Here is a 27,390-nt window from a genome sequence, read left to right on the forward strand (position 1 = left end):
CTACGGACGTGAGTGCTACAGGTCTGTAGTCATTTAGGCAGGTTTTAGGGGGATAGAGTTGTGGTTGGATTTACCAGATGGAGAGCTTTGTGCGCGTCTCTGTGTGTGGAGTACAGGTGATCTAGATGTTTTTCCCTCTAGTTGCACATTTAACATAGAGATTTGGTAGAACTGATTTAAGTTTGCCTGCATTAAAGTCTCCGGACACAGGAGCACCGCCTCTGGGTGAGTTGTTTCCTGTTTGCTTATTTCCATATACAGCTGACTTGAGTGCGGTCTTAGTGCCAGCATCTGTTTGTGGTGGTAAATAAACAGCCATGAAAAGTATAGCTGAGAACTCTCTAGGCTACTAGTGTGGCCTGCAATTCATCACAATATCTAGAGACTTCCTTAGATTTTGTGCACCAGCTGTTGTTTACAAATATGCACAGAGCACCCCCCCTCGTCTTACCAGAGTGTGCTGTTCTATCCTGCCGGTGCAGCATATATCCCGCTAGCTGAATATCCGTGTCGTCAATCAGCCATGATTCTGTGAAACATAGGATATTACAGTTATTGATGTTTCCTGTTGGTAGGATATTCGTGATCATACCTCATCTAATTTATTGTCCAATTGTCCACGTTGGCGAAGCACCCGGCTCGCCTTCTGAGGGTCCTGACGAAGCACCCGGCTCGCCTTCTGAGGGTCCTGACGAAGCACCCAGCTCGCCTTCTGAGGGTCCTGACGAAGCACCCGGCTCGCCTTCTGAGGGTCCTGACGAAGCACCCGGCTCGCCTTCTGTGGGTCCTGACGAAGCACCCGGCTCGCCTTCTGTGGGTCCTGACGAAGCACCCGGCTCGCCTTCTGTGGGTCCTGACGAAGCACCCGGCTCGCCTTCTGTGGGTCCTGACGAAGCACCCGGCTCGCCTTCTGAGGGTCCTGACGAAGCACCCGGCTCGCCTTCTGTGGGTCCTGACAAAGCACCCGGCTCGCCTTCTGTGGGTCCTGACGTAGCACCCGGCTCGCCTTCTGTGGGTCCTGACGAAGCACCCGGCTCGCTTTGTGCGGGTCCTGACGAAGCACCCGGCTCACTTTGTGCGGGTCCTGACGAAGCATCCGGCTCACTTTGTGCGGGTCCTGACGAAGCACCCGGCTCACTTTGTGCGGGTCCTGACGAAGCACCCGGCTCACTTTGTGCGGGTCCTGACGAAGCACCCGGCTCACTTTGTGCGGGTCCTGACGAAGCACCCGGCTCACTTTGTGCGGGTCCTGACGAGGCATCCGTCCTCTGTACCTGCGTCGCTTCCTCTTGCGAATAACTGGGATGTCGGCCCTGCCGGGTGTTTGGAGAATATCATGTGTCTTGCTTTTTGTTGAAAAAAATCTTTGTCTAATCCGAGGTGAGTGATCGCTGTCCTGATATCCAGAAGCTCTTTGTCTAATCCGAGGTGAGTGATCGCTGTCCTGATATCCAGAAGCTCTTTGTCTAATCCGAGGTGAGTGATCGCTGTCCTGATATCCAGAATCTCTTTGTCTAATCCGAGGTGAGTGATCGCTGTCCTGATATCCAGAAGCTCTTTGTCTAATCCGAGGTGAGTGATCGCTGTCCTGATATCCAGAAGCTCTTTGTCTAATCCGAGGTGAGTGATCGCTGTCCTGATATCCAGAAGCTCTTTGTCTAATCCGAGGTGAGTGATCGCTGTCCTGATATCCAGAAGCTCTTTGTCTAATTCGAGGTGAGTGATCGCTGTCCTGATATCCAGAAGCTCTTTGTCTAATCCGAGGTGAGTGATCGCTGTCCTGATATCCAGAAGCTCTTTGTCTAATTCGAGGTGAGTGATCGCTGTCCTGATATCCAGAATCTCTTTGTCTAATCCGAGGTGAGTGATCGCTGTCTTGATATCCAGAAGCTCTTTGTCTAATCCGAGGTGAGTGATCGCTGTCCTGATATCCAGAAGCTCTTTGTCTAATCCGAGGTGAGTGATCGCTGTCCTGATATCCAGAAGCTCTTTTATGTCGTAAGATACGGTGGCAGAAACATTATGTACAAAATAATTTACAAATATCTGTGCAAGATACCTCAAGAGACTATTAATTATGTCCCGCCGTTTACCCCCGCTTCACCGACTTTCCCCACTTTGACATGAGGGGGTCACAGCCACCCTAAAGGTGGTTTGAGTGCGACCACAAAGGGTAGCATGCTACGGTCAGATATCATCAAATTGACATCCATTAGAGTCACGCCAGGTGGTATCATCAGAGGCTTTTCTGTCCTACAAACTGGACATCAGTTGCCGCTACTAACCTTCAGCGGACTTTAACTGGGTTTTTACACCCAATCAACATCAAGGGCCAGCGCAATATTTATAGGCTTGAGAACCAAATACCCATTGCAGTATCTAGTGGCACCATCGACCAGGTGTCGGAAGAAGCAACAGAAAATAATCATCCCCTTTCAATCATTTGCTTGCACAGTCAGCCCTCCGGGACAGAGCCATAGGAACCATGCTTTACCAGCGCTTCATCAATATTCCTCACTTTGACATGAGGGGGTCACAGTCACCCCACGGGTGATTTGAGTGCGACCGCGACAGGTGGGTACGGTCCTTTGAATTTCATCAAGTTGACATTTAGGGATTTGTGCCCAGTGGGAACCTAGGCTTCTTCCATCCATTTTATGGTTCCGCAAATCAATGAGCGTGGATGGTACTACCCACATCAGATGTAGGAATCCCTCCCCAGACAAGCTGGAGATACCTCTCCCCATTTCGTAAGGCATGATCCAGATCCATGCAATACTCTATCACTGTGGTGCCAATGGGTTTAGTCTCCGCCTCAAGTCTAGTGAGCGTAGGGGAGACCTCCCCATCTACAATGTGTGGGGCCGGCGAACGCCATAGTTGGGGAGATCCGCGAGAAGGGCGCATCCAGAGTTTCCGCCGCCAACCGCCGGACCCAACCCCCCAGCGGTCCGCGTTCGGCCCACTGACAGACACCACCCCAACGAATCCCCACACGCAGCCCCTTGCGAGACCGCGAGATGGGCCACACAACAAACCTCCAATGGTGGCGAGAGGAGGGCTGCGGAGCGACTGCTCCCCCAGCCACGGCTCGAGCCCCACTTCGCACCCCATCCCAACCGACCCAGCATTTAGAGCCAATTCTTATCCCGAAGTTACGGATCTTTTTTGCCAACTTCCCTTACCTACATTGTTAGAACATGCTATTCACCTTGGAGACCTGCCGTGGATATGGGTACAGCCCGGCGTGAGATTTACACCCTCTCCCCCAGATTTTCAAAGGCCAGGTAGCTCACCGGATGCGCCGAAACCGCAATGCTTTCCAGGGCTTGGGCCCCTTTCTCGGGGAGAATCCATTCCAGGGTGCCCTGCCCTTCACAAAGAAAAGAGAATTCTTCACAGGGCTCCCGCCAGCTTCTCCCGGATCGGCCGCATTCCCGCACTGGATGCCATGCTGCGCTCATTTCCGCCAGTCGATGGAAATTCTGAAAGTAGTTTGAGGTCAGTAGGTCACATTACCAAGGAGCTATAATTAGAAAGTTTGAAAAATGAATGTAAAAACATCTGAGATGAAAATGGACAAATTTAAGGGTGTGCACTATAGAAGGGTAGTCAGTGGACATTCTGAACCATCTTTGAGGTCAGTAGGTCACATGATTAAGGGGCTATTGAAATTTGAATGTTTGAAAAAGTAATGTAAAACGTGTGAGATGAAAATGGACAAACTAAAGGGTGTGCAATGTGTAGGCCCACTGAGCGTACATTCTGAACCTTGTTTGTGTCCAGTAGGTCACATGACAAAGGAGCTATTGAAATTTGAACATTTAAATATTTTCAAATAGTGCGAGATGTAAATCTACAACAAAAAAATGTGTGTCTATGCCATCGGGTTAGCTAGAACCAGTTTTCAAAGTTTTAGGAGTAATGTTTAAAGAGTTATTGAAATTTAAAAAATAAAATTGTCACTATGTTTACGGTCCTTAACTGCTGTTGTTGGACGTAAGGAAAACTATCCATCGAATATCCAGCCTGAATCTGTCAATCTTCGTCAGGTCAAACATACTGAGTGCTCACATCCCAAAATATACACATTTCAACTCACATGACCATGGTGGTTGTGGAAACAATTACATTTACTTTTGCGCATAGTCATTCATAATCACAGAGGTACATATAGACATGAATGATTATATACATACAGATTGGTAGTTCAAACCTAAGCAACAGTACAACAACAAAAAGTAAGATATATATTATGTTGAAACTGTTGGAATATCCTCCCATGCAGGACGCACAGTGGCTGGAGATACAGAGACTTATTACAAAGACAATTTATGTTTAAAACAAAAAGTGTTTATTTCACCTTTATTTAACCAGGTAGGCCAGTTGAGAACATGTTCTCATTTACAACTGTGACCTGGCCAAGATAAAGCAAAGCAGTGCGACAAAAACAACAACACAGAGTTACACATGAGATAAACAAATGTACAGTCAATAACACAATAGAAAAATCTATGTACAGTGTGTGCAAAAATAATAAGGTTAGGGAGGTAAAGGCAATAAATGGGCCATAGAGGCGAAATAATTACAATTTAGCATTAACACTGGAGTGATAGATGTGCAGATGATGATCTGCAAGTAGAGATACTGGGGTGCAAAAGAGCAAGAGGATAAATAACAATATGGGGATGAAGTAGTTGGGTGTGCTATTTACAGATGAGCTGTGTACAGGTACAGTGATCGGTAAGCTGCATGTACCTCTAATAATTTGACATCAATGAGATGGGTACATATACTGTAGTAGTTACAGAAAATATAATATATACATATGTACAAAATGACCAAGTGGTGGCCTGGATGGCAGGACAAATCCAGTGTTTTAGAGGTGCCTGGAGAAATGGGAATACTCTAATTTTGCCAAAATGTTCCCGAACGGCCCACCCACGAAGAAAGGCGCCCTACCTGAAAAATTCTATGAGAAACAGTGACATACACAAAAAGATTGCAGTTTTGAAACTGCAGTAAAAGTGCAGTAACTGCAGTAAAAGTGCAGTAACTGCAGTCGACTGGGGTATTTTGGACACAGTAATTGCAGAATTATTGCTGTATAACTGCAGCTATACTGCAAAATTACTGCAATCCAACTACAGTTATACTACAGCGTACTGCAGTAATCCTGCACTTTGACTGCAATCTTTTTTGTAAGGGTCAGAATGATTTAAAATGATAAATCCCATATTGATCTTTCATTCAGGGCAACCCAAGCTGTGCTGTGTAGTAGGCTAATAGTAAGCCTACTACAGTACTATTGAAACATAAAGTCAGAAATTCACAGGTTTGGCCACTGGATTGATGGAAATAATCATCATGATATCATTCTGATAGGTAGGCATAGGCTACTTTGTAGCTAGTTAACATTTAATTGAGGTTTTAGGAAAGACTTTCCATCTACCAGAATACTTTACACTTGTGTGTATAAGGTAATTGTTGTGAAATTGTTAAGTTAGATTACTTGTTGGATATTACTGCATTGTCGGAACTAGAAGCACAAGCATTTCGCTACACTCGCATTAACATCTGCTAACTATGTGTATGTGACAAATAACATTTGATTTGATTTGAGACGATTAGGCCTGTCATTAGCATCACTATGTGTCCTGTTACTTAATTGTTTGAAACCTGGACGTTTGAATTCATAATATGAGGCAAGCTTACCTTGCTTCAAAGTAGCCTATACCTCAAATCCAAACATAGAAATGTGGAGGCAATTATTTTATAGACTTCCTCATATGCATTCTCCTGTTCTATTGGTTTTATTTAAACTTTCTTTCATTGTCTAGCAGCCAAAGGCATTATCCTAATTATATTAGTAACCCATGATAGTTGTTGTATCTTTAAATCCCCGCTCTTTCTTACTAATATTTCCATTTCTGTCAATGAAACCGCTTGCATTTTAGAACGGTGTTTTGGTTCAGACCTTTAGGAGACATGGCGGTCAAACTGTGAATCAAATGCAGTTCTCTTCTCAGTAATAGATTATCGGTATCTCCCCCCCCATCCTTTGAGTCTTAACATGATTGATTCCACTGTATCTCAGAGAGCTGATGATGTGACGAGCCTCCATGAAATGTGCAGCCACAGGGTTCCTCTGGTCAAAAGTCCTGATATTACTCACGTGTTCTGCTTTCCTTGTTTAGACAGCTCGTTTCATTTTTCCTACATAGCACAGACCACCAATACACTTGATCAGGTATACCACATATTCTGTGGAAGACGTAATGATGCCCTTAATCTTAATGCCCTTGCCCGTGACAGGATGATTGAACGTGGTGCATTTGTTCGTAAAGTTACAGTGGGTAGGCCTACATCTACCACATATGTAATTACTGTCTAGCACATTGTCTCGGAAGGTGCTGGAAGATCAGACCTCACCACCAGTTGGCTGATGTTTGGGGCGCGTCTGAAGACCTATTCGTGAGGGTTCTTGAAACGTCTTTTCCAGTTGTGGATCAGTGATCAAGATGTGCCAGTGTTTTTTAATGATGTGGTCAAACTGTTTGCGAAGTGGGGAGTATTGAAGAAGGCATTGAACTCGTTTGTCAGGGGCAGGGGCACCGCCAGGGATTTTGGGCCACATGAAAAGACTCCTCACCACCACATCAACCCTGCGCAATTGCTGTAACCACCGAACAACAGAACCCAATTGATCCATTCAAAGCTTTAAATAACTCCACCTTTGCAGGCTTGCAACTCTCTTGTAGTCCAATATTTAATGTTCGATATTGACTGACAGTGAGCAGTGAACATATAACACTGTGCAGACATACATGCAACATTCTGCATACAGTGAAATTCAGTATTTGATGCAAGACTGATACCCTGTATAAGAAATGTGCTAAAGGCCATCTTTTACAGTCTAGATGTAATTTAAATGGTAAAAATCTTGAATGGAAAATTCTCTTAATATTAATGAATAACTTAAAATAAATATAACTTAAATATACATGAACCTCTCAATTAAAATAAATTAACATTATCATCTATAGAATGATATAAAAAACAAAATAATTACATCAGCAGCAGATTTTTGAACTAAGTATAAATACCAAATAGAAAATAATCAGCTGTTAAAAGTGGAAAATGGAAAACAAAGTGGAAATGAAAAGGTCTGATGGTGGCGCTAGAGGAAAGGTCAAGGGGTCACCAAATCAATAGGCTTCTTCCACTTGGGGTCTTGATTGTGCACAACAAAGTTTATGGCAATCCAGCCATTACTTTGAGATATATCTTGTTCTCAGTCTGTTCTCAATCTTGTTCTCAGCCTGTGGGAATCATTTGTAGTGATCCAATATCCATAGCCATGCCATTTAACAGTTATCATTGGCCCTTGCTCAGCCTTACTCACCAAGAGCCTTCTTACCAGCAAAGTCACTGATCAAGTCTTTAAAGTCCAGCTTTCTAGCTAACTGACTTTCAATGGACAGTATGGCAAGACTGTAGAGCTTGTCCTGGGACATAGTGGACATCAAATAGTTTTTCTGAATCCGTTTTAGCTTACTGAAAGCTCTCTCACCACCAGCAACAGTCACAGGCAGTGTGCAAAATCTACGTAAAGCAATGCACACTTCTCCAAAAATGCTTTGCAGCTGCATCTTACAAATTGCATTCAGGAGACCAAGAGGGGACAAGTTAGGAGGGGAGAGTGGCAGCATATACAGTGTTCAGGTGTCTTACTTCATGTTGAAACTCAGGTGTAAGGTCTCTGGAATACTTCATGTTGAAACTCAGGTGTCAGATCTCTGGAATACTTCATGTTGAAACTCAGGTGTCAGATCTCTGGAATACTTCATGTTGAAACTCAGGTGTCAGATCTCTGGAATACTTCATGTTGAAACTCAGGTGTCAGATCTCTGGAATACTTCATGTTGAAACTCAGGTGTCAGATCTCTGGAATACTTCATGTTGAAACTCAGGTGTCAGATCTCTGGAATACTTCATGTTGAAACTCAGGTGTCAGATCTCTGGAATACTTCATGTTGAAACTCAGGTGTAAGGTCTCTGGAATACTCCATGATCAGTGGTTGGCACACAGAAGAGACTTTATCCTCACTAATATGACCAACTTTCAGAACAGCAGAAAATTATTCTACAATTTTTACAATGGTGTGGAACCTAATGTCCAATATGATGTTGTCCATAGCAGTAAAAAAACACTGTCTTCTGAAACACCATTGCTGCACTGTCCTGACCTCTTGAGATGTCTCATCATGGAATCTCTTCCTTTTCCTCTGGCGGCTGTGTTCCTTGCTAAATGGAGGCGCAACATCTATTTGCGTAGCAATCCGTGTTGCCTCAGACAGGAAAGACTTCCATCTGTCAGAGCCTGCATCTCTTCCTTTAAGGCTCTGATATTGGCTGCCTCTGGGTCAAGTGAGATTTTTCCTGACTGGAGAATCACATTCCTGTCCTCAATGCATTGCAGTACATGTAATTATGCCAACCGACATGTCATTCAACACAATGTTGCTCACCTCCTTCTTCAGTTGGGAGTAGGGCTGGTTCAGGGGGTGGGGATAGGGAGACAGGGCTGGTTCAGGGCTATGGGGATGTGGTGACAGGGCTGGTTCAGGGTGGTGGGATGGGGTGACATGGCTGGTTCAGGGGGGTGGGGATAGGGAGACAGGGCTGGTTCAGGGCTATGAGGATGTGGTGACAGGGCTGGTTCAGGGGGGTGGGGATGTGGTGACAGGGCTGGTTCAGGGGGGTGGGGATAGGGAGACAGGGCTGGTTCAGGGGGTGGGGATAGGGAGACAGGGCTGGTTCAGGGCTATGGGGATGTGGTGACAGGGCTGGTTCAGGGGGGTGGGGATGGGGAGACAGGGCTGGTTCAGGGCTATGGGGACGGGGAGACAGGGCTGGTTCAGGGGTATGGGGATGGGGTGACAGGGCTGGTTCAGGGGTATGGGGATGGGGTGACAGGGCTGGTTAGGGTCTATGGGGATGGGGTGACAGGGCTGGTTAGGGTCTATGGGGATGGGGTGACAGGGCTGGTTAGGGTCTATGGGGATGGGGTGACAGGGCTGGTTCAGGGGTATGGGGACGGGGAGACAGGGCTGGTTCAGGGGTATGGGGATGTGGAGACAGGGCTGGTTCAGGGGTATGGGAGACAGGGCTGGTTTAGGGTGGTGGGGATGAGGAGACAGGGCTGGTTCAGGGGTATGGGGTTGGTTAGACAGGGCTGGTTTAGGGGTATGGGGATGGGGAGACAGGGCTGGTTCAGGGGGATGGGGATGGGGAGACAGGGCTGGTTCAGGGGTATGGGGATGGGGTGACAGGGCTGGTTCAGGGGTATGGGAGACAGGGCTGGTTTAGGGGTATGGGGATGGTGAGACAGGGCTGGTTCAGGGGGATGGGGATGGGGAGACATGGCTGGTTCAATGGTATGGGGATGTGGTGACAGGACTGGTTCAGGGGGTGGGGATAGGGAGACAGGGCTGGTTCAGGGCTATGGGGATGTGGTGACAGGGCTGGTTCAGGGGGTGGGGATGGGGAGACAGGGCTGGTTCAGGGCTATGGGGACGGGGAGACAGGGCTGGTTCAGGGCTATGGGGATGTGGTGACAGGGCTGGTTCAGGGGGGTGGGGATAGGGAGACAGGGCTGGTTCAGGGCTATGGGGATTTGGTGACAGGGCTGGTTCAGGGGGTGGGGATGGGGAGACAGGGCTGGTTCAGGGCTATGGGGACGGGGAGACAGGGCTGGTTCAGGGGTATGGGGATGGGGTGACAGGGCTGGTTCCGGGGTTTGGGGATGGGGTGACAGGGCTGGTTAGGGTCTATGGGGATGGGGTGACAGGGCTGGTTAGGGTCTATGGGGATGGGGTGACAGGGCTGGTTAGGGTCTATGTGGATGGGGTGACAGGGCTGGTTCAGGGGTATGGGGACGGGGAGACAGGGCTGGTTCAGGGGTATGGGGATGAGGAGACAGGGCTGGTTCAGGGGTATGGGAGACAGGGCTGGTTTAGGGGGGTGGGGATGAGGAGACAGGGCTGGTTCAGGGGTATGGGGTTGGTTAGACAGGGCTGGTTTAGGGGTATGGGGATGGGGAGACAGGGCTGGTTCAGGGGGATGGGGATGGGGAGACAGGGCTGGTTCAGGGGTATGGGGATGGGGTGACAGGGCTGGTTCAGGGGTATGGGAGACAGGGCTGGTTTAGGGGGGTGGGGATGGGGAGACAGGGCTGGTTCAGGGGTATGGGAGACAGGGCTGGTTTAGGGGGGTGGGGATGGGGTGACAGGGCTGGTTCAGGGGTATGGGGATGGGGAGACCGGGCTGGTTCAGGGGTATGGGGACGGGGAGACAGGGCTGGTTCAGGGGTATGGGGATGTGGAGACAGGGCTGGTTCAGGGGTATGGGAGACAGGGCTGGTTTAGGGGGTGGGGATGAGGAGACAGGGCTGGTTCAGGGGTATGGGGTTGGTTAGACAGGGCTGGTTTAGGGGTATGGGGATGGGGAGACAGGGCTGGTTCAGGGGGATGGGGATGGGGAGACAGGGCTGGTTCAGGGGTATGGGGATGGGGTGACAGGGCTGGTTCAGGGGTATGGGAGACAGGGCTGGTTTAGGGGTATGGGGATGGTGAGACAGGGCTGGTTCAGGGGGATGGGGATGGGGAGACATGGCTGGTTCAATGGTATGGGGATGTGGTGACAGGGCTGGTTCAGGGGGGTGGGGATAGGGAGACAGGGCTGGTTCAGGGCTATGGGGATGTGGTGACAGGGCTGGTTCAGGGGGGTGGGGATGGGGAGACAGGGCTGGTTCAGGGCTATGGGGACGGGGAGACAGGGCTGGTTCAGGGCTATGGGGATGTGGTGACAGGGCTGGTTCAGGGGGTGGGGATAGGGAGACAGGGCTGGTTCAGGGCTATGGGGATTTGGTGACAGGGCTGGTTCAGGGGGTGGGGATGGGGAGACAGGGCTGGTTCAGGGCTATGGGGACGGGGAGACAGGGCTGGTTCAGGGGTATGGGGATGGGGTGACAGGGCTGGTTCAGGGGTATGGGGATGGGGTGACAGGGCTGGTTAGGGTCTATGGGGATGGGGTGACAGGGCTGGTTAGGGTCTATGGGGATGGGGTGACAGGGCTGGTTAGGGTCTATGTGGATGGGGTGACAGGGCTGGTTCAGGGGTATGGGGACGGGGAGACAGGGCTGGTTCAGGGGTATGGGGATGAGGAGACAGGGCTGGTTCAGGGGTATGGGAGACAGGGCTGGTTTATGGGGGTGGGGATGAGGAGACAGGGCTGGTTCAGGGGTATGGGGTTGGTTAGACAGGGCTGGTTTAGGGGTATGGGGATGGGGAGACAGGGCTGGTTCAGGGGGATGGGGATGGGGAGACAGGGCTGGTTCAGGGGTATGGGGATGGGGTGACAGGGCTGGTTCAGGGGTATGGGAGACAGGGCTGGTTTAGGGGGGTGGGGATGGGGTGACAGGGCTGGTTCAGGGGTATGGGGTTGGTTAGACAGGGCTGGTTTAGGGGTATGGGGATGGGGAGACAGGGCTGGTTCAGGGGGATGGGGATGGGGAGACAGGGCTGGTTTAGGGGGGTGGGGATGGGGAGACAGGGCTGGTTCAGGGGTATGGGAGACAGGGCTGGTTTAGGGGGGTGGGGATGGGGTGACAGGGCTGGTTCAGGGGTATGGGGATGGGGAGACAGGGCTGGTTTAGGGGTATGGGGACGGGGAGACAGGGCTGGTTCCGGGGGATGGGGAGACAGGGCTGGTTCCGGGGTATGGGGATGGGGAGACAGGGCTGGTTTAGGGGTATGGGGATGGGGAGACAGGGCTGGTTCAGGGGTATGGGGATGGGGAGACAGGGCTGGTTCAGGGGTATGGGAGACAGGGCTGGTTTAGGGGGGTGGGGATGGGGTGACAGGGCTGGTTCAGGGGTATGGGGATGGGAGACAGGGCTGGTTCAGGGGTATGGGGATGGGGAGACAGGGCTGGTTCAGGGGTATGGGGATGGGGAGACAGGGCTGGTTTAGGGGGGTGGGGATGGGGAGACAGGGCTGGTTCAGGGGTATGGGAGACAGGGCTGGTTTAGGGGTATGGGGATGGGGAGACAGGGCTGGTTCAGGGGTATGGGGATGGGGTGACAGGGCTGGTTCAGGGGTATGGGGATGGGGAGACAGGGCTGGTTTAGGGGTATGGGGATGGGGAGACAGGGCTGGTTTAGGGGTATGGGGATGGGGAGACAGGGCTGGTTCAGGGGTATGGGGATGGGGAGACAGGGCTGGTTTAGGGGTATGGGGACGGGGAGACAGGGCTGGTTCCGGGGTATGGGGATGGGGAGACCGGGCTGGTTCCGGGGTATGGGGATGGGGAGACAGGGCTGGTTTAGCGGTATGGGGATGGGGAGACAGGGCTGGTTTAGGGGTATGGGGATGGGGAGACAGGGCTGGTTCCGGGGTATGGGGTTGGTTAGACAGGGCTGGTTTAGGGGTATGGGGATGGGGAGACAGGGCTGGTTCCGGGGTATGGGGATGGGGAGACAGGGCTGGTTTAGGGGTATGGGGATGGGGAGACAGGGCTGGTTCCGGGGTATGGGGATGGGGAGACCGGGCTGCTGAGCCTGAAGCTGCATCTGTTGGGCCTGGCTCCAGGCAGGGGCAGGGACAACTGATTTAGTATAAATAGCTTGCTAAAAGTTTGCCTGCATTGATTAAATGTCGGCTAAAAGAGGAGCGAAATGTAAACAATTTTCTGTGAAGATATTAATTAAGTAACTAATGTTAGAGGAGCAAAAGTAGCCTATTTCACTGACTAAGCTAACAGGTTAATTTCCACCACTCACGGACTACACCCACTTTCCTTTGCGAAAATGTGGTAATTTTGTAAAGGTCCCTTGCATCATGCAGCTATTCCTCTGGGTAACTCTGTTGTCTGAAACGCTCATCCAGACAAGCGGCTTGTTTGTCAGTCACTCTGTGTACTACAGATCCTGCGTATGTGACTGTATTAGCTGATAAGGAGGCTCTTTATCAGGGGTGTAGGGTGCAAGCAATCTCCGCGTAACAGTGAATTCCTGTCCGTTGTCTTTCTGTATAGGTCTGTGCTAAAGCCACCACACTCCCTCTTTATCAAAATGTCACGAAAACGTGTTTAATTCGCATCAAAGGTGAAGGTGAATTGCAGATGTTCACTGCTTGTATTGATGGAATGGAATTGATGACGTTCCTCTGCTGTGCCCTGGAATAGAAGGAATACAGCATCAATGAAGCATTTCCAGAGCTTGATATGGCGAAATAATGGATTGTTAGGGCTGAAAATCACATTATTCTCAAACAACCCCCGCATACAGATTAGCATAATTCGGTGTAATTTTCCTGCCCATAGCAGTTCCCTTCTATTGAATGAACATGTAAATTTCAAACATGAAAAAGTTCTTAGAACAATCTGTCAGTTCAACAATACATTTAGTGCTAGGGAGTGTACCAGTTGGTTGTTAACTAAGATAGTGTGCCCATAGCTCCTAGGCCTCCCTGGTGGGGGACGTTTGTATACAGGGACTCAACATCAAAGCAGGGTTAGTATGTACAGTATTTATAGTCAAGCCATTCAAACCTGCCACTATGACAGTTGTTGTGATCACTTACCATTTCTGCTGGCTCCTCATGCAGTTTCCAGAGCACCTCAGAACATGGCCTCTCCTGGACAGTGGTCAGCCCTATTGTGTTCACCTACAGAGTGATCCAATGCCACAACCTGCTGGATGTTGGGAATGACACACTGCTATGTGGTCATATAGAGGACCAGGATGAGCTCAAGGCCTTCAGAAGCAACACCAAGCCCATCAAACGCTTCATTATCATTGATGAGACAATCAATCAGCTCTATGGCCCCCAGGTCACCAGGTATTTTGAGGCCAGAAATGTTCTTTATAGGATCCTCCCACTGCCCACTACAGAGGAGAACAAGTCCATGGAGCTTGTGACCAGGATTCTGGAGGAGGTCCACAAGTTTGGCATAGACAGGCGCTCTGAGCCCATCATTGCTATTGGAGGCGGGGTGTGTCTGGATGTGGTGGGCCTAGCTGCTTCTCTCTACCGGAGGCGAACCCCCTATATCCGTGTCCCGACCACCCTGCTTTCCTACATTGATGCCAGTGTGGGGGCCAAAACTGGAGTCAACTTTGCCAATGGTAAGAACAAGCTGGGGAGTTACATACCTCCGGTCGCAACATTTTTAGACCGGACCTTCATCCGAACTGTTCCTCGCAGGCAGGTTTCTAATGGAATGGCAGAAATGTTAAAGGTACTCATCATTGCAGCATGGGTACAGTATGCATGTGGGTTGAATACGTGAAAGCACCCTAACACATGACAAACTGAGCATGTCATCTTTCTAAAAGGACTGAGACTGTTGCTGTGCATTTGAGGCATATCTGGACAACAGTTCTTTTGGACAAACATCCCTTAAGAGCAAGGTGTGGTTGTATTTGTTTTCTGTCTTAACAGCAAGGTGTGGTTGTATTTGTTTTCTGTCTTAACAGCAAGGTGTGGTTGTATTTGTTTGCTGTCTTAACAGCAAGGTGTGGTTGTATTTGTTTGCTGTCTTAACAGCAAGGTGTGGTTGTATTTGTTTGCTGTCTTAACAGCAAGGTGTGGTTGTATTTTTTTGCTGTCTTAACAGCAAGGTGTGGTTGTATTTGTTTGCTGTCTTAACAGCAAGGTGTGGTTGTATTTGTTTGCTGTCTTAACAGCAAGGTGTGGTTGTATTTGTTTTCTGTCTTAACAGCAAGGTGTGGTTGTATTTGTTTGCTGTCTTAACAGCAAGGTGTGGTTGTATTTATTTGCTGTCTTAACAGCAAGGTGTGGTTGTATTTTTTTGCTGTCTATTACATGTCTAATACACTATACTAATCACTATTACTAATGAAGGAAGAAAGTTAAGCACTTTTTACATGCCTAAATCACCCCATTGATAGTGGCTTACTTCCAAACTCTGTATGGAGCTAATAAATCAGCCATCATTCGTTGTGTTCTAGATGGCTCTGATGAAACACAGGGGCCTGTTTGAGCTCCTGGAGACTAAAGGCAAGTACCTATTGGACTCCAGTTTCCAATCCCATGACAAGATCAGTGGCTGCTGTGACCTGGAAGATGCTGCCTCTTCGTCCACACGGATTGCCATAGAAACCATGCTAGAGGAGTTGGCTCCCAATCTGTGGGAGGATGACCTGGACAGACTGGTGGACTTTGGCCATCTAGTCAGCCCTGAGCTAGAGATGGTAAAGATTTGATCACTGAGCTGATACTAGTGAATGATAAAAAAGGTGTATGGAGGGGATATGAAAGGATGGGGAGAAAGATATCAGGGAAGGTGTGAATGACGAGATATTTTTGACAAGTGAAGATAATTCGACAAATGTGCATACAGTATAACTTTACCTTTGGAATGAACCTTTTTATGCTCCTTTGCAGAAAGTGCTGCCTGCGCTGCTCCACGGGGAGGCGGTGAACATTGACATGTCCTTCATGGTGTACGTGGCCCACCAGAAAGGGCTTCTGACAGGAGAGGAGAAGGCCCGGATCAGCCACTGCATGGTGGGTTTGGAGCTGCCTGTGTGGCACCAGGACTGCACTCTGGCCCTGGTGCAGAAGTCTCTGAGCGAACGACTGAAGCACTCTGCAGGGTCCCTGAGGATGCCTCTTCCCACAGGACTGGGATATGCAGGTCTGGACATCTTTCCTTTAGGAACACCATCAGGCTGCCTTTTTATGTCAGTCTCAAAACATTCCTAGATATTCCATCCATGTTTTGTAATAACCTAAACAAGCAAGCTCATTAACTATACTGTAGATTCTGTCTCATCTCTACAGAAATCTTCCATGAAATCAGTGATGAAATCCTGTGCCAGGCTTTCAAGATCTGGTGTGATGAACTTGGTTCTTCTTGAGATATCTGGAGATAACAATATCCACACTGAATACAGTGACGCCATGACGAGCTGGTGAAGATGAAATACTGTGTTTCATATTCAATATGTTTCAGTCAAACACACATTTACTTGAAGTCTAAATATGAATAATATACAGTGCCTTCAGAAAGTGTTCACATCCGTTGACTTTTTCCTAATTTTGTTGTGTTACTGGCCGAATTTAAAATAGATTCAATTGAGATTTCTTTGGTAACTGGCCTACGCACAATACCCCATAATGTCAAAATGGAATTAAGTTTTTCGAAATGTTTACAAATTAATAAAAAATGAAAAGCTGAAATGTCTTGAGTCACTAAGCTTTCAACCTTTTTGTTATGGCAAGCCTAAATAAGTTCAGGAGTAAAAATGTGCGTAACATGTCACATAAGTTCCATGGACTCACTGTGTGCAATAAGTGTTTAACATGATTTCTGAATGACTACCTCATCTCTGTACCACACAGATACAATCATCTAAAGGTCCTTCAGTCGAAAAGCGAATTTCAAACACAGATTCAACCACAAAGACCAGGGAGGTTTTCCAATGCTTCACAAAGAAGGGCACCTATTGGTAAAAAAGCAGACACTGAATATCCTCTTGAGCATGGTGAAGTTATTAATTGCACTTTGGATGGTGTATCAATGCACCCAGTCACTACAAAGATACAGGCGTCCTTCATAACTCAGTTGCCAGAAAGGAAGGAAACTGCTCAGGGATTCCACCATAAGGCCAATGGTGACATTAAAACAGTTACAGAGTTTAATGGCTGTGACAGGAGAAAACGGAGGATGGATCAACAACATTGTACTTACTCCACAATACTAACCTAATTGACAGAGTGAAATAAAGGAAGCCTGTACAGAATAAAAAATATTGCAAAACATGTCCTGAATACAAAGTGTTATGTTTGAGGCAAAACACATTACTGAGTACTACTTTCCATATTTTCAAGTATAGTGGTTGCTGCATCATGTTTTGGGTATGCTTGTAATCGTTAAGCCTCCCGCTTTTCAGGATAGAAAATACATGCAGTGGTGCTAAGCACAGGCAAATTCCTAGAGGAAAACCTGGTTCAATCTGCTTTCTACAAGACACTGGGAGATAAATTCACCTTTCAGCAGGACAACAACCTAAAACACAAAGCCACATCTACAGTGGAGATGCTTACCAAAAAGACAGTGAATGTTCCTGAGTGGCCGAGTTACAGTTTAGACTTAAATATTCTTGAAAATCTATGGCAAACCCTGAAAATGGTTGTCTAGCAATGATCAATTACCAATTTGATAGAGTTGAATATTTCTTTAAAGAATAATGGCCAGATGTTGCACAATCCATGTGTGGAAAGCTCTTAAAGACTTAAAGAAGGATTTTTAAGCCTTGAGACAATTGAGACATGGATTGTATATGTGTGCCATTCAGAGAGTGAATGGGCAAGACAAAAGATTTAAGTGCCTTTGAACGGGGTTTGGTGCACCGGTTTAAGTGTGTAAAGAACTGCAACGCTGCTGGGTTTTTCATGGTCAACAGTTTCCTGTGTGTATCCATAATGGTCCACCACCCAAAGGACATCCAACCAACTTGACACAACTGTGGGAAGCATTGACGTCAACATGGGCCAGCATCCCTGTGGAGCACTTTTGACACCTTAGAGTCAATTTCCCAACAAATTGAGGCTGTTCTAAAGACAAAAGGGGGTGCAACGCAATATTAGGAAGGTGTCCATAATGTTTTTTACACTCAGTGTATATTAGTGTTTTCTTCCCATTACAAATGTTTAAAAAAACACATCCACTTTGACATTAGAGTATTTTGTGTATATCGTTGACCAAAAATTACAATTCAATCAATTTTAATCCCACTTTGTAACACAATAAAATGTGGAAAAAGTCAAGGGGTGTGAATATTTTCTGAAAGCACTATATATATTAATTATATTGGTGTGTCTTTGAACATTATATACTGTATTCTCATTAACCTCATTGTATACAGTGTAATTTCCCCATCATTCGTGTTTAGAGACAATTAGGGAAATACTTAAATAGAAAGCAAACATAGAAAGACCGGTAACAATATTTTATTGACTTTCATATTTGTCACTAGTTTTCACACTCAGTTCCAATGAATGAGCTTAATCGTGACATCACTGATCCATCCCTAACCAGTTTATGACCATCACTACCTCCATCTCTCCCGGCAACAGAGCCGTCATCAGATTACAGTGGCAATCTCAGCAGAGGCGTCGATCTGAACTATAGAAATAGAATGAGTAGAGCTGACAGTTTGCTCAATGTGTGAACAAACATGGCTCTTTGAAATGTTAGTGGCATACCCAAACTGCCATGGTAGTGGGCCCGATCAAAATGAAAATGTGTATTTACAAATAATAAGCTTCAAATCATCTATCACCATTGCTTTTATCGGACATGGTAGTTCTATGCATTCAGTGACATGCTGACCTGGGTTCAGTCAAAGGGCAGTGAGTGAATGACAGGCCTGTGTCTAGATATCAGCAGACAGACCTGGGGTCAGTTTGACCATGAGGGCCATTCTGCAGTGGATTGTTACTACAGAGAATGCCCCTTTAAGTGCATGGGCTACTTTGTGCTTAGCTTAACCTTCTGCCTGATTGCCATTCTTCTTAAGTTATCGTTCTATAAATAAGGAAGAAACATCCATACATAAAGCTACATCAGCTAAGCTGTCAAAAAACAAATGTTATTTCTTTCTTTACATATTTTAGACTTTGAATTTGGAAACACATTTTGGCAGTCAACACTGAGGTACATTACATTCAGAACAATTATAGGTCGTAAAAAAGAAGCTGATAATTCAGTAAAACTACATTTTGATTATTGCCCTCTGAGTGGAATTCTGACATAAAAAAATATATAAATAAATCTAGCATCAAAAACATCCCAAACAAAACGGATGGCCTGGAGAGACATTCTTACAGTCCAGTGTTAGAGGCCATCTGGTCACGGGGGGCCCATAACATGGTCTTCTACTGTCTGACAAAATGCCTTTTCCTACTGCTTCCCTTCGGGACCTTGCAGTTCAACACTTCATACATGAAGCACCAAACACCAGAAACAACAACAACATCCCAGTGTATAGTAGTCCTCATAGGTCAGTGGAAAATGAAAAAAACAACAACTGTAAGGCACTTCACTTCAATGCAAATCATTCTGCTGGCCGCTTCTTATTAATCATTACAACATAATAGATGACCAGCCTAATGTGTCTAATGTCTTCTGGGCATAACAGGCACAATACTGAGATACAACTGTGATCATTGCATAGTTCCACAGACTTGAGGATGCACTGTAACCATGCTCTCAATACAGCGGTGTAATGTACAGTAGATAGTTATTATCAAAGGCATATTTGAGTATTTTGCTAAGTTGTTAAATAGTAGAAATATACATTAACAGTACAGTTTATAGTTATTACTACAATCAATCATACAATAAATTGTATGCATTTAAAAACCCTAAATATAATATTGTTAGTACATATAAAAAAAAAATAGATAAAAAAAAATGGTTACCAACCAAACCATTTTTCAATTTATGGATGTCATTCCAGTGTGTTGAGTGTGTAATACATTTTTTTTATCCCACAGCAGTGTCCTTATATTCCTTGGCAATATAAACATTCACATAACTTAAAAAAGATCTGGAATATCTCAAAATGGATATTGGACAGGCAAATCCTAACAAGGGTACAACAAAACAAGAATTATTTCGGAAATGGACCATTTAAAAACAAAATGTATTTTTCTTCCTAGGAGATACACTTCTTAGGGCTCAATTCAATCCGTATCGCGGAAGGTCTGTGGTGTTACTGCTTGATTGTTATAGCAAGTCAATCCATTTCGCGGAGAATCCGTGTTATAGCTTGATTGAAATTTAAAAGCACTATATTCATGTTAAGCACTGCATATGTCTGCTCAATTGGAAATGACCTTTACATTTTAACATCCCTGATACGTCCACGATACGTGTTGAATCCAGCCCTTAGTGAGTATTTCTTGCAATACATTTCCATCATATTATCAGAAATATCTTCATAAAGCAAAATCTGCTCGTATTGAAATCACTGTTGCATTTCTGACAACGTTGGTAGACTGACCACATTCTGTACTATATGTGAAATGTTTCCAAATCCTCTGACTAAGGCATTGTCACATTCAAGTTCAATCTAAGATGATGGTAAAGCACAAAAATAATTAAAATAATGTATTATCGCTTCTGTCAAATTGCTCTGAACAGACTTGCTAAAAAGCAAGTAGTGTGTATCACACCAAAAATATATTTAACTGCAATTTTTAGCTTTCATTCCGAGGGAATTACATTGTTTAAGATTTAAAAGCAATAAGCTCATCAATCAGGGTTTTATAACTGCTTATAAGCCTGTCATATACAGTACCATGATAACTATACACAGGTACGTGTCAGATATTGCTCCCTGACTCATTGTCATCAAAGTAATATAAAAATCAGACCATGATCGATTAAAATAAACTATAAAAAATGTATTTAAAATCAATACATAAGAGAAGCTGAACTAAATTCAGGTTGAACGCTTTCAGAACCCAATGATACCATAAAATAAACTAACCAAAATATTGGGCTGAAAAATTAAATATATTTGTCAACACCTGAAAACCATCAACCAACAAACAAACCAACCAGCAGCTGGCTGAAGTAGGACAGGGTGGAGGGATGGAGATAAAGATGCAGGTGGGTGGGCAGCAGTGAGTGCTAACAGCCATGGTCGTTCTCTTCCATGCTTATGCTGCCTGAGCAGCTGCTGTCCTTAGAGGCTCCGGACGAGACAGAGGAGAGCAGGGGGTCTCCCCCTCCCACCGGGGACAAGGTGTCGTCCATCCGGAGGTCGCCTGAGATTCCCCCGTGGCCCTCGGTGTAGGGAGAGGCTTCATCATTGAGCTCCAAGGTGGTGGACTGAACCTGGTCTGGATTGCAGGCTGGGTGGTGTTGGTGCTGAGGGTCGACAGGGTACAGATCCTGGTGGAAATCTCCCAGGGCTGGCTCCTGCTTGATGCCTCGGGCTGAAAGCTCCGCTGAGCAGAGGGCAGACGAGTCTGTGGTCAGACCATGGGCACGAGCCTGCATCTCCAACTCCTGAACCCCATCAAGAAAGAAAGAAAGATAGAAACAAAAGGAAAGCGAGAGTGTTTTCAACATGGTCTGTCTGTCAGCTGCATAACTAAAACCATCCAGATGATAGAAGAGCCCATCTCGATTCAATTCAATTCAAGGGGCTTTATTGGCATGGGACACATATGTTAACATTGCCGAAGCAAGTGAAGTAGATGATATATAAAAGTGAAACAAACAATAAAATGAACAGTAAACATTACACTCACAGAAGTTCCAAAAGAATAAAGACATTCCAGATGCCATATTATGTATATATACAGTGTTGCAACGATGTGCAAATGGTTAAAGTACAATAGGGAAAATAAATAAACATAAATATGGGTTGTATTTACAATGGTGTTTGTTCTTCACTGGTTGACCTTTTCTTGTGGCAACAGGTCACAAATCTTGCTATCCTGCTTTGATTGGCTAATACAATATGTGACCTTTTGAAGGCATAGCTAGTAGTTTTCCATCTCTCCCAGTGCACCACGGCCTACAGTGCTGTACCTGTATCCGCATCATCAGGTGTCTATTGATGTGCTCCAGCTTCTTCTGCCTGTTCTCCAGCTCTTTGGCCCCCTGTTGCTCCCGCTGTAGCTTCCTGATGTAATCCACCGACGCCTTGAGAATGGTGCCTTTGTTCCAACGCATATCCCTGAGGACCAGAGAGGGGCACGGCAGGCCAGCAAGATTCTATCAGCCTGAACTGGTAGCATTCTGGAGTCAACTGACAATGTTCTCACTCACACAATTCTCAAGGGTATGGATGTACTGGGAATCTATGATTATCATCCGGTCTAGCCTAGGGTCAATGAACTGTCTGAGCCATGATATATATCTGATCGAAAGACTTCAAATCGACGTCAACATTTAGGCAACTTACGGATCACTTGATTTTGGAATCATGGTTCCCAGTTCTTTGATCCGGTCATTGATGTTAAACCTCCGTCTTCTCTCAACTACAGGAAATAGGGGCAAGAAGAGAACAAATTAGAAACAATGAATCATGATACATTTTATAATGAGCAGCTAATGTCACGGCATTAAATGTTATGGAATGTGATATTACAGATTATATCTAAATAACCCACATTGCATTTAAACATAAAAAAAAACTTGATTTAACTAGGCAAGTCATATTACTAGATAGCTGAGAATTATAGTTTAACAAAACTCACTCAAATTATGGTTATCCTTCTTCTGTCTTTCCTTTGCCATTGCCCTGACCTCTGCTTCTGAAACAAAGCAGTTAGCGTTAATGATTCATCAAAACAAATGGCAAAACATTGATGTTGACACACAACAAAACAGTTATGCCAGAAATATTTTAGTTAGTCGGGAAGAAAATAAATGAAACTGTGCTGAGAACAGTACAGGCTTAGCAAAGTGCACCAGTGTAACCTAACTCAAGTGAGTTAACTAAGGTAAATGTGAATACGCAGACGTACCTACAGGATACCCTTCAGGCCTCTGATAGTTGTCAAACTTGCCAAATGATTCTGACTTGTCCATGTGCATAACGGCCGGAGATTGGGAAACTATTTGGCACATAAAATGTTCAATGTATTTCTCCTTGTTTTGAATGACAAAATACCCAAGTTTACAATAATCAAACACAATAGTAATGCAAAGCACAGAAAGGTTTCTGACCCTTTTAGCATATTTCTCAATCACAACGGTGCCTGTAGAATCATTTGTAACATCATGTATGAATCTGGATGTTTTTCATGCCATGGGGTTTTGCTCACCTGAGTATTCTCTTTTGATGTTGGGCAAGATGGCGGGGCAGGAGTTGATGGCCAGTCCTGGAGGGGGCATGCCCTGGTTACCATACAGATCCAAGAGGTTAGTGTTGACAGTGATCTGATTAGACAAGATAACCATAGAAATGATTAACATTAGCATGTCACATAAACCAGGCACAGGTGGTGCTTAAACATGAGTAGGTAACCCTTAAAAAGAAAACGTGTTTACACCATGATCTGTAAGCAAACACTGCTGTCTTTGTGGACCCATCTACTGTGAAAAGGCTATCTGGGTTTTCTATGAGCAGGTACGCAGACAGGAAATGAAGACAATCATACCGTACTGGCCATCTGAAGCCGCGGGTCCATTAATCCAAGGATATCATCGTTATAACTAGATTCCAGACTAATTATGTCATCAATGACATCATCCATCTAGAATAAAAAAACTATGTTAAATTCAAGATGAAACATTTTCTTACACTTGTAGGAATTGGCCTGTATGGATAGGGCGAAATTGAAATGTTTCTTACATAAGAAATATGGAAAGCATATGCATAAACATGATAGCAATTAAAAGGGTACAGTTTGGAGGTTATAGGAAACTAAAGGTGTGGACACAACAGCTCACCACCAAGACTGAATCCAAAACATTACACTGTTGGTTTAATGTGCATTTTACATTTACTGTACTTTTCGCCGCATTTGTTGATTACAAAATCTGAAAATTCTCTAGATGAAATCAGTAACATTTTATGAATATTCTTGGACAATTTGGGGTAGGTGCAACATAAGGCAAAAAAAATACAAGGGTTTGAGTGAGAGGTCTAACTGGTGTTTCCAAGTGGCCAAACACCTCTCCAAAGTGTGCACTGTTTCAAAGTAATTTCAATGCATTTCAATGACTCAAAGAAGAGTCTTCAACTATAAGGTGCTTTTTAGAGCTCTGAGGAACTAGAGTGAGCACACTTGTACTTGTTTGGTTGGAACACAGCCCTGCATTCCCACTCGTAATTTACAGCATTTCCCTCACTCAGACAACAAAAATCATTTTAAATTAGCGGGAGGGATGGTGGCAACTTCTTGTCATGTGCTGTGCTCAAGTTCAGAACGGCTGCCATAAAGAGCTGTGAAGCGCAGAGCCTGAGCTCTGAAACCATTTATAGCATGTTACTGTACAGCCACAGCATTCCAATTTAGGTGCTTATCAGTGTCCAAATATATATAGGTACGAGTGTAAAGGGCTACTCAACAGACAATCACATTTACTTCTCAATGAATATCCATGGTGTTACTACATTCATGGGTGTTACAACCATTCATTAGTTGAATACACATTGCTATGAAGCAGAATTCATGGAAAATTGGCATAGATCATGGAGTGAAAAGCTCACAGAATTTACACACACTGCATTGTAGCTTGGTGTCTATGGCCATGTTGCAGCCAGGTCTGTGAGAGAAAGAAGCTTTACCTCTTTCTCACAGTTGATGTTGAGGGTGAGTAAGGCCATGGGGCTGTTGGGGGCACTGTTGCCCAGCCCCCGAGGCATGCCCCCGTGGTCAGCGGGCTGGTTAGGGCAGGGCAGGGAGCCAATCTTGCCCAGGTAGCGCTTCACCTGCTGCTGCTGGGCCTGCTGGATGTGGTACTTGGTGGGGTTCTCCAGGTGAGTTTGCACCTGGAAGAGGGAGAGAGTGAAGAGAGGAGAGGGAGAGATGTAAGTGTGAGAGTCAGAATCCTTAAACTCTGATACGATGGGTTAATGATAGTGGGTTGATGATCGTGGGTTATGTTTCAGTTGTGCCGTGTAGTCAATAAAGGAGCCTTCAAGCATTATATCTCACTGATTAATAATAAACAGTCTTGAACACATTTTCCCATACAGAGATAATAACGATCATCAAGAAATTGCATAGTAAAAGAATAAAGAAGCAGAGCAATTAGTTCAAATAAAAGGAGTCGAGTGACAGTATCTTCTCCTTTGACAAAGGCAGTGGACCTGGGTTACTGAATAAAATATGAAAATAAAATAAAATGTCAGCTCAACTAGTGATACTGTAGTTGACTTGACCAGGGGAAGTCAACTATGGGTTGAAATGTTATAAAGTATCACTATGAAGATCCCTTTATTGATCAACAAAATAGTGATCAGATTTGTACTTTTATTCATATTTTTGCTGTACAATTTGGATCTGCGTCATTGCATCCTCTCTATTGCTTAGTAAAAGATCCCTTGTTATAAATACATGAATAACATTTCACACTACTCTTTCCTTTTAAACCCTCAAACTTAAAAGCGACACAAATGGACAGAAGGGACTTCTCAAGTGCTTATAATACAACCTGTCCCAAAAGACAAATTACAATAAGGATATTATTGCACCTACCTGATAATTATGGTATTCAAGCATCTCCAACATATTGCACAATTGATATTCAAACTCCAAATTAGATGCTTAAAACCTCTATATTTATATTCCCGTTGTCTATGCAGCAGGACCAGAGACTGTGCCTGTGATGCTCCACCTTCGATACTGATAGTATGGGGAGGAACACGTTCAGCTCAGCTTATAAAAGGTGGAGAAAAAGTCATTAGCTACACATGTTAACACATCTGAGTAAGATACAATGAACCTTTTTAAGTTTGTGTTGTTTTATGTAAATTATTAATGCATGCCTTTATGTCGCTTGTTTGACGTCAGAATGGGAGTGTTACAAAGAGGATCTTTCTACAGCCAGGCCACCCTGTCTACTGACACTTGCCCTGGGCCAGATAACTCATCTCTTTTTTAAACACCATGCATGGCTACTGGTCGGTTCTTCTGTCATCTCTTTGGATGGTCAAATAATCGTTCAAAAAGCTAAAACGTTTCATGGAAACTACAGGCTACATAGTATATTCATTTTTTGTCAAAATGAATTAAAACAGAATAAAATACAAATACAAATATTTGTATGAAAATAAAGCTAAAAGGAAGGTCTACTTCATTCATCTGTTACGCACAGGAGCCTGATGTTCTACTAACTGTACTAACATGATAAGATGTCACAGTTTCTTAACATGAGCCTACAGCAATCTGTAACAATCTCTCTAACATCAAGTTGCTACCAAAGGATATCCTTCGACAGTTCACTCAATACATTCAAGGGATCGTCACCTGCGGGATCGTCTGAGACCAGCCATCTGGACAGCTGATGAAACGGTGGGTTTGTACAACTGAAGAATTTTTGCACAAATTGTCAGAAACTGTCTCAGGGAAGCTCATCTGTGTGCTTGTCGTCCTCACCAGGGTCTTGACCTGACTACAGGTCAGCGTTGTAACCGAATTCTGTGGGCAAATGCTCACCTTCAATGGCTACCGGCACGCTGGAGAAGTGTGCTCTTCATGGATGAATTCTGGTTTCAACTATACCGCGCAGAAGGCAGACAGCATGTATGGTGTCGTGTGGGCAAGTGGTTTGCGGATTTCAACGTTGTGAACAGAGTGCCCCATGGTGGCGGTGGGGTTATGGTATGGGCAGGCATAAGCTACCGACAACGAACACAACAGCTTTTTACCATGGAAATGTTAATGCACAGAGAATCAGAGACTAGAGGCCCATTGTCACGCCATTCATCCACCGCCATCACCTAATGTTTCAACATGATAATGCTCTGCCCCATGTCGCAAGGATCTGTACACAATTCCTAGAAGCTGAAAATGTCCCAGTTCTTCCTTGGCCTGCATATTCAACAGACGTCACCGGTTGAGGCTGTTTGGGATGCTCTGGATCGACGTGAACGACAGCATGTTCCAGTTCCCACCAATATCCAGCAACTTTTTAAACTGTTTTTATTTAACCTTTATTTAACCTTTATTTAACTAGGCAAGTCTGTTAAGAACAAATTCTTATTTAAAATGACGGCCTACCAAAAGGCCTCCTGCAGGGATGGGGGCCTGGGATTAAAGAAATATAAAAATAAATACAATATAAATATAGGACAAAACATATATCACAACAAGAGAGACACAACACAACATAAAGAGAGACCTAATACAACAACATAACAGCAAAACATGACAACACAGCATGGTAGCAACACAACGTGTCACGTCATGACCTTAGTTCCTTTTTTATGTCTCTATTTTAATTTGGTAAGGGTGTGAATTGGGGTGGGCATTCTCTATTTTTGTTCTATGTTTTGTATTTCTGCAGGCAGCTGTCAATCGTTGTCTCTGATTGAGAACCATACTTAGGTAGCCTGTGTTCCCACTATGATTTGTGGGTAGTTGTTTTCTGTTGTGTGTCTGCACCAGCCAGAACTGTTTCGGTCGTTCTCTTTGTTATTTTTGTTATTGCTGTGTTCATTAAATAAATATGGACACATTCCACGCTGCACCTTGGTCCTCTCCACTTCCACCTACGACAGCCGTTACAACATGGTAGCAGCACAAAAACATGGTACAAACATTATTGGGCAAAGTCAACAACACAAAGGTCAAGAAGGTAGAGACAACAATACACCATACA

The 27,390-nt window shown here is 45.2% G+C and overlaps 2 protein-coding genes across 4 annotated transcripts in view; one reads left to right on the plus strand and one right to left on the minus strand.

Annotated features, from left to right (window-relative positions):
• Positions 1 to 2,485: 2,485 nt before the first annotated feature.
• LOC135527461 (2-epi-5-epi-valiolone synthase-like) lies at positions 2,486 to 16,217 on the plus strand. Its single transcript, XM_064955980.1, has 5 exons — positions 2,486 to 2,550; positions 13,671 to 14,304; positions 15,038 to 15,280; positions 15,474 to 15,726; positions 15,873 to 16,217. Exons 1-5 carry the CDS (start codon positions 2,486 to 2,488, stop codon positions 15,947 to 15,949), a joined length of 1,272 nt encoding a protein of 423 aa, XP_064812052.1. The 3' UTR covers positions 15,950 to 16,217.
• Positions 16,218 to 16,608: 391 nt separating this feature from the next.
• LOC135528228 (microphthalmia-associated transcription factor-like) overlaps positions 16,609 to 27,390 on the minus strand; it is a 39,653-nt gene continuing 28,871 nt past the window's right edge. The window contains exons 3-10 of one of the 3 annotated variants that reach the window (XM_064957174.1): positions 24,353 to 24,556; positions 23,220 to 23,315; positions 22,884 to 22,956; positions 22,584 to 22,673; positions 22,314 to 22,370; positions 22,019 to 22,094; positions 21,643 to 21,790; positions 16,609 to 21,114 (exon numbers count right to left, since the gene is read on the minus strand). In XM_064957174.1, the coding sequence (XP_064813246.1) occupies positions 20,734 to 21,114; positions 21,643 to 21,790; positions 22,019 to 22,094; positions 22,314 to 22,370; positions 22,584 to 22,673; positions 22,884 to 22,956; positions 23,220 to 23,315; positions 24,353 to 24,556 (1,125 nt within the window). In that variant the 3' untranslated portion in view covers positions 16,609 to 20,733. Of the gene's footprint in view, positions 21,115 to 21,642; positions 21,791 to 22,018; positions 22,095 to 22,313; positions 22,371 to 22,583; positions 22,674 to 22,883; positions 22,999 to 23,219; positions 23,316 to 24,352; positions 24,557 to 27,390 lie in introns of all 3 variants that reach the window. The other 2 variants (XM_064957173.1, XM_064957172.1) reach the window with 2 other exon arrangements.

Source organism: Oncorhynchus masou, chromosome 33 (genome assembly GCF_036934945.1).
Source record: "Oncorhynchus masou masou isolate Uvic2021 chromosome 33, UVic_Omas_1.1, whole genome shotgun sequence".
NCBI lineage: Eukaryota > Metazoa > Chordata > Actinopteri > Salmoniformes > Salmonidae > Oncorhynchus > Oncorhynchus masou.

Coding starts and splice junctions, on each gene's coding strand:
- LOC135527461 (XM_064955980.1), top strand. CDS start 2,486: ATGCTTTACCAGCGCTTCATCAATATTCCTCACTTTGACATGAGGGGG. Junction 14,305..15,037: donor GAATGGCAGAAATGTTAAAG/GTACTCATCATT, acceptor GTTGTGTTCTAG/ATGGCTCTGATGAAACACAG. Junction 15,281..15,473: donor TCAGCCCTGAGCTAGAGATG/GTAAAGATTTGA, acceptor GCTCCTTTGCAG/AAAGTGCTGCCTGCGCTGCT.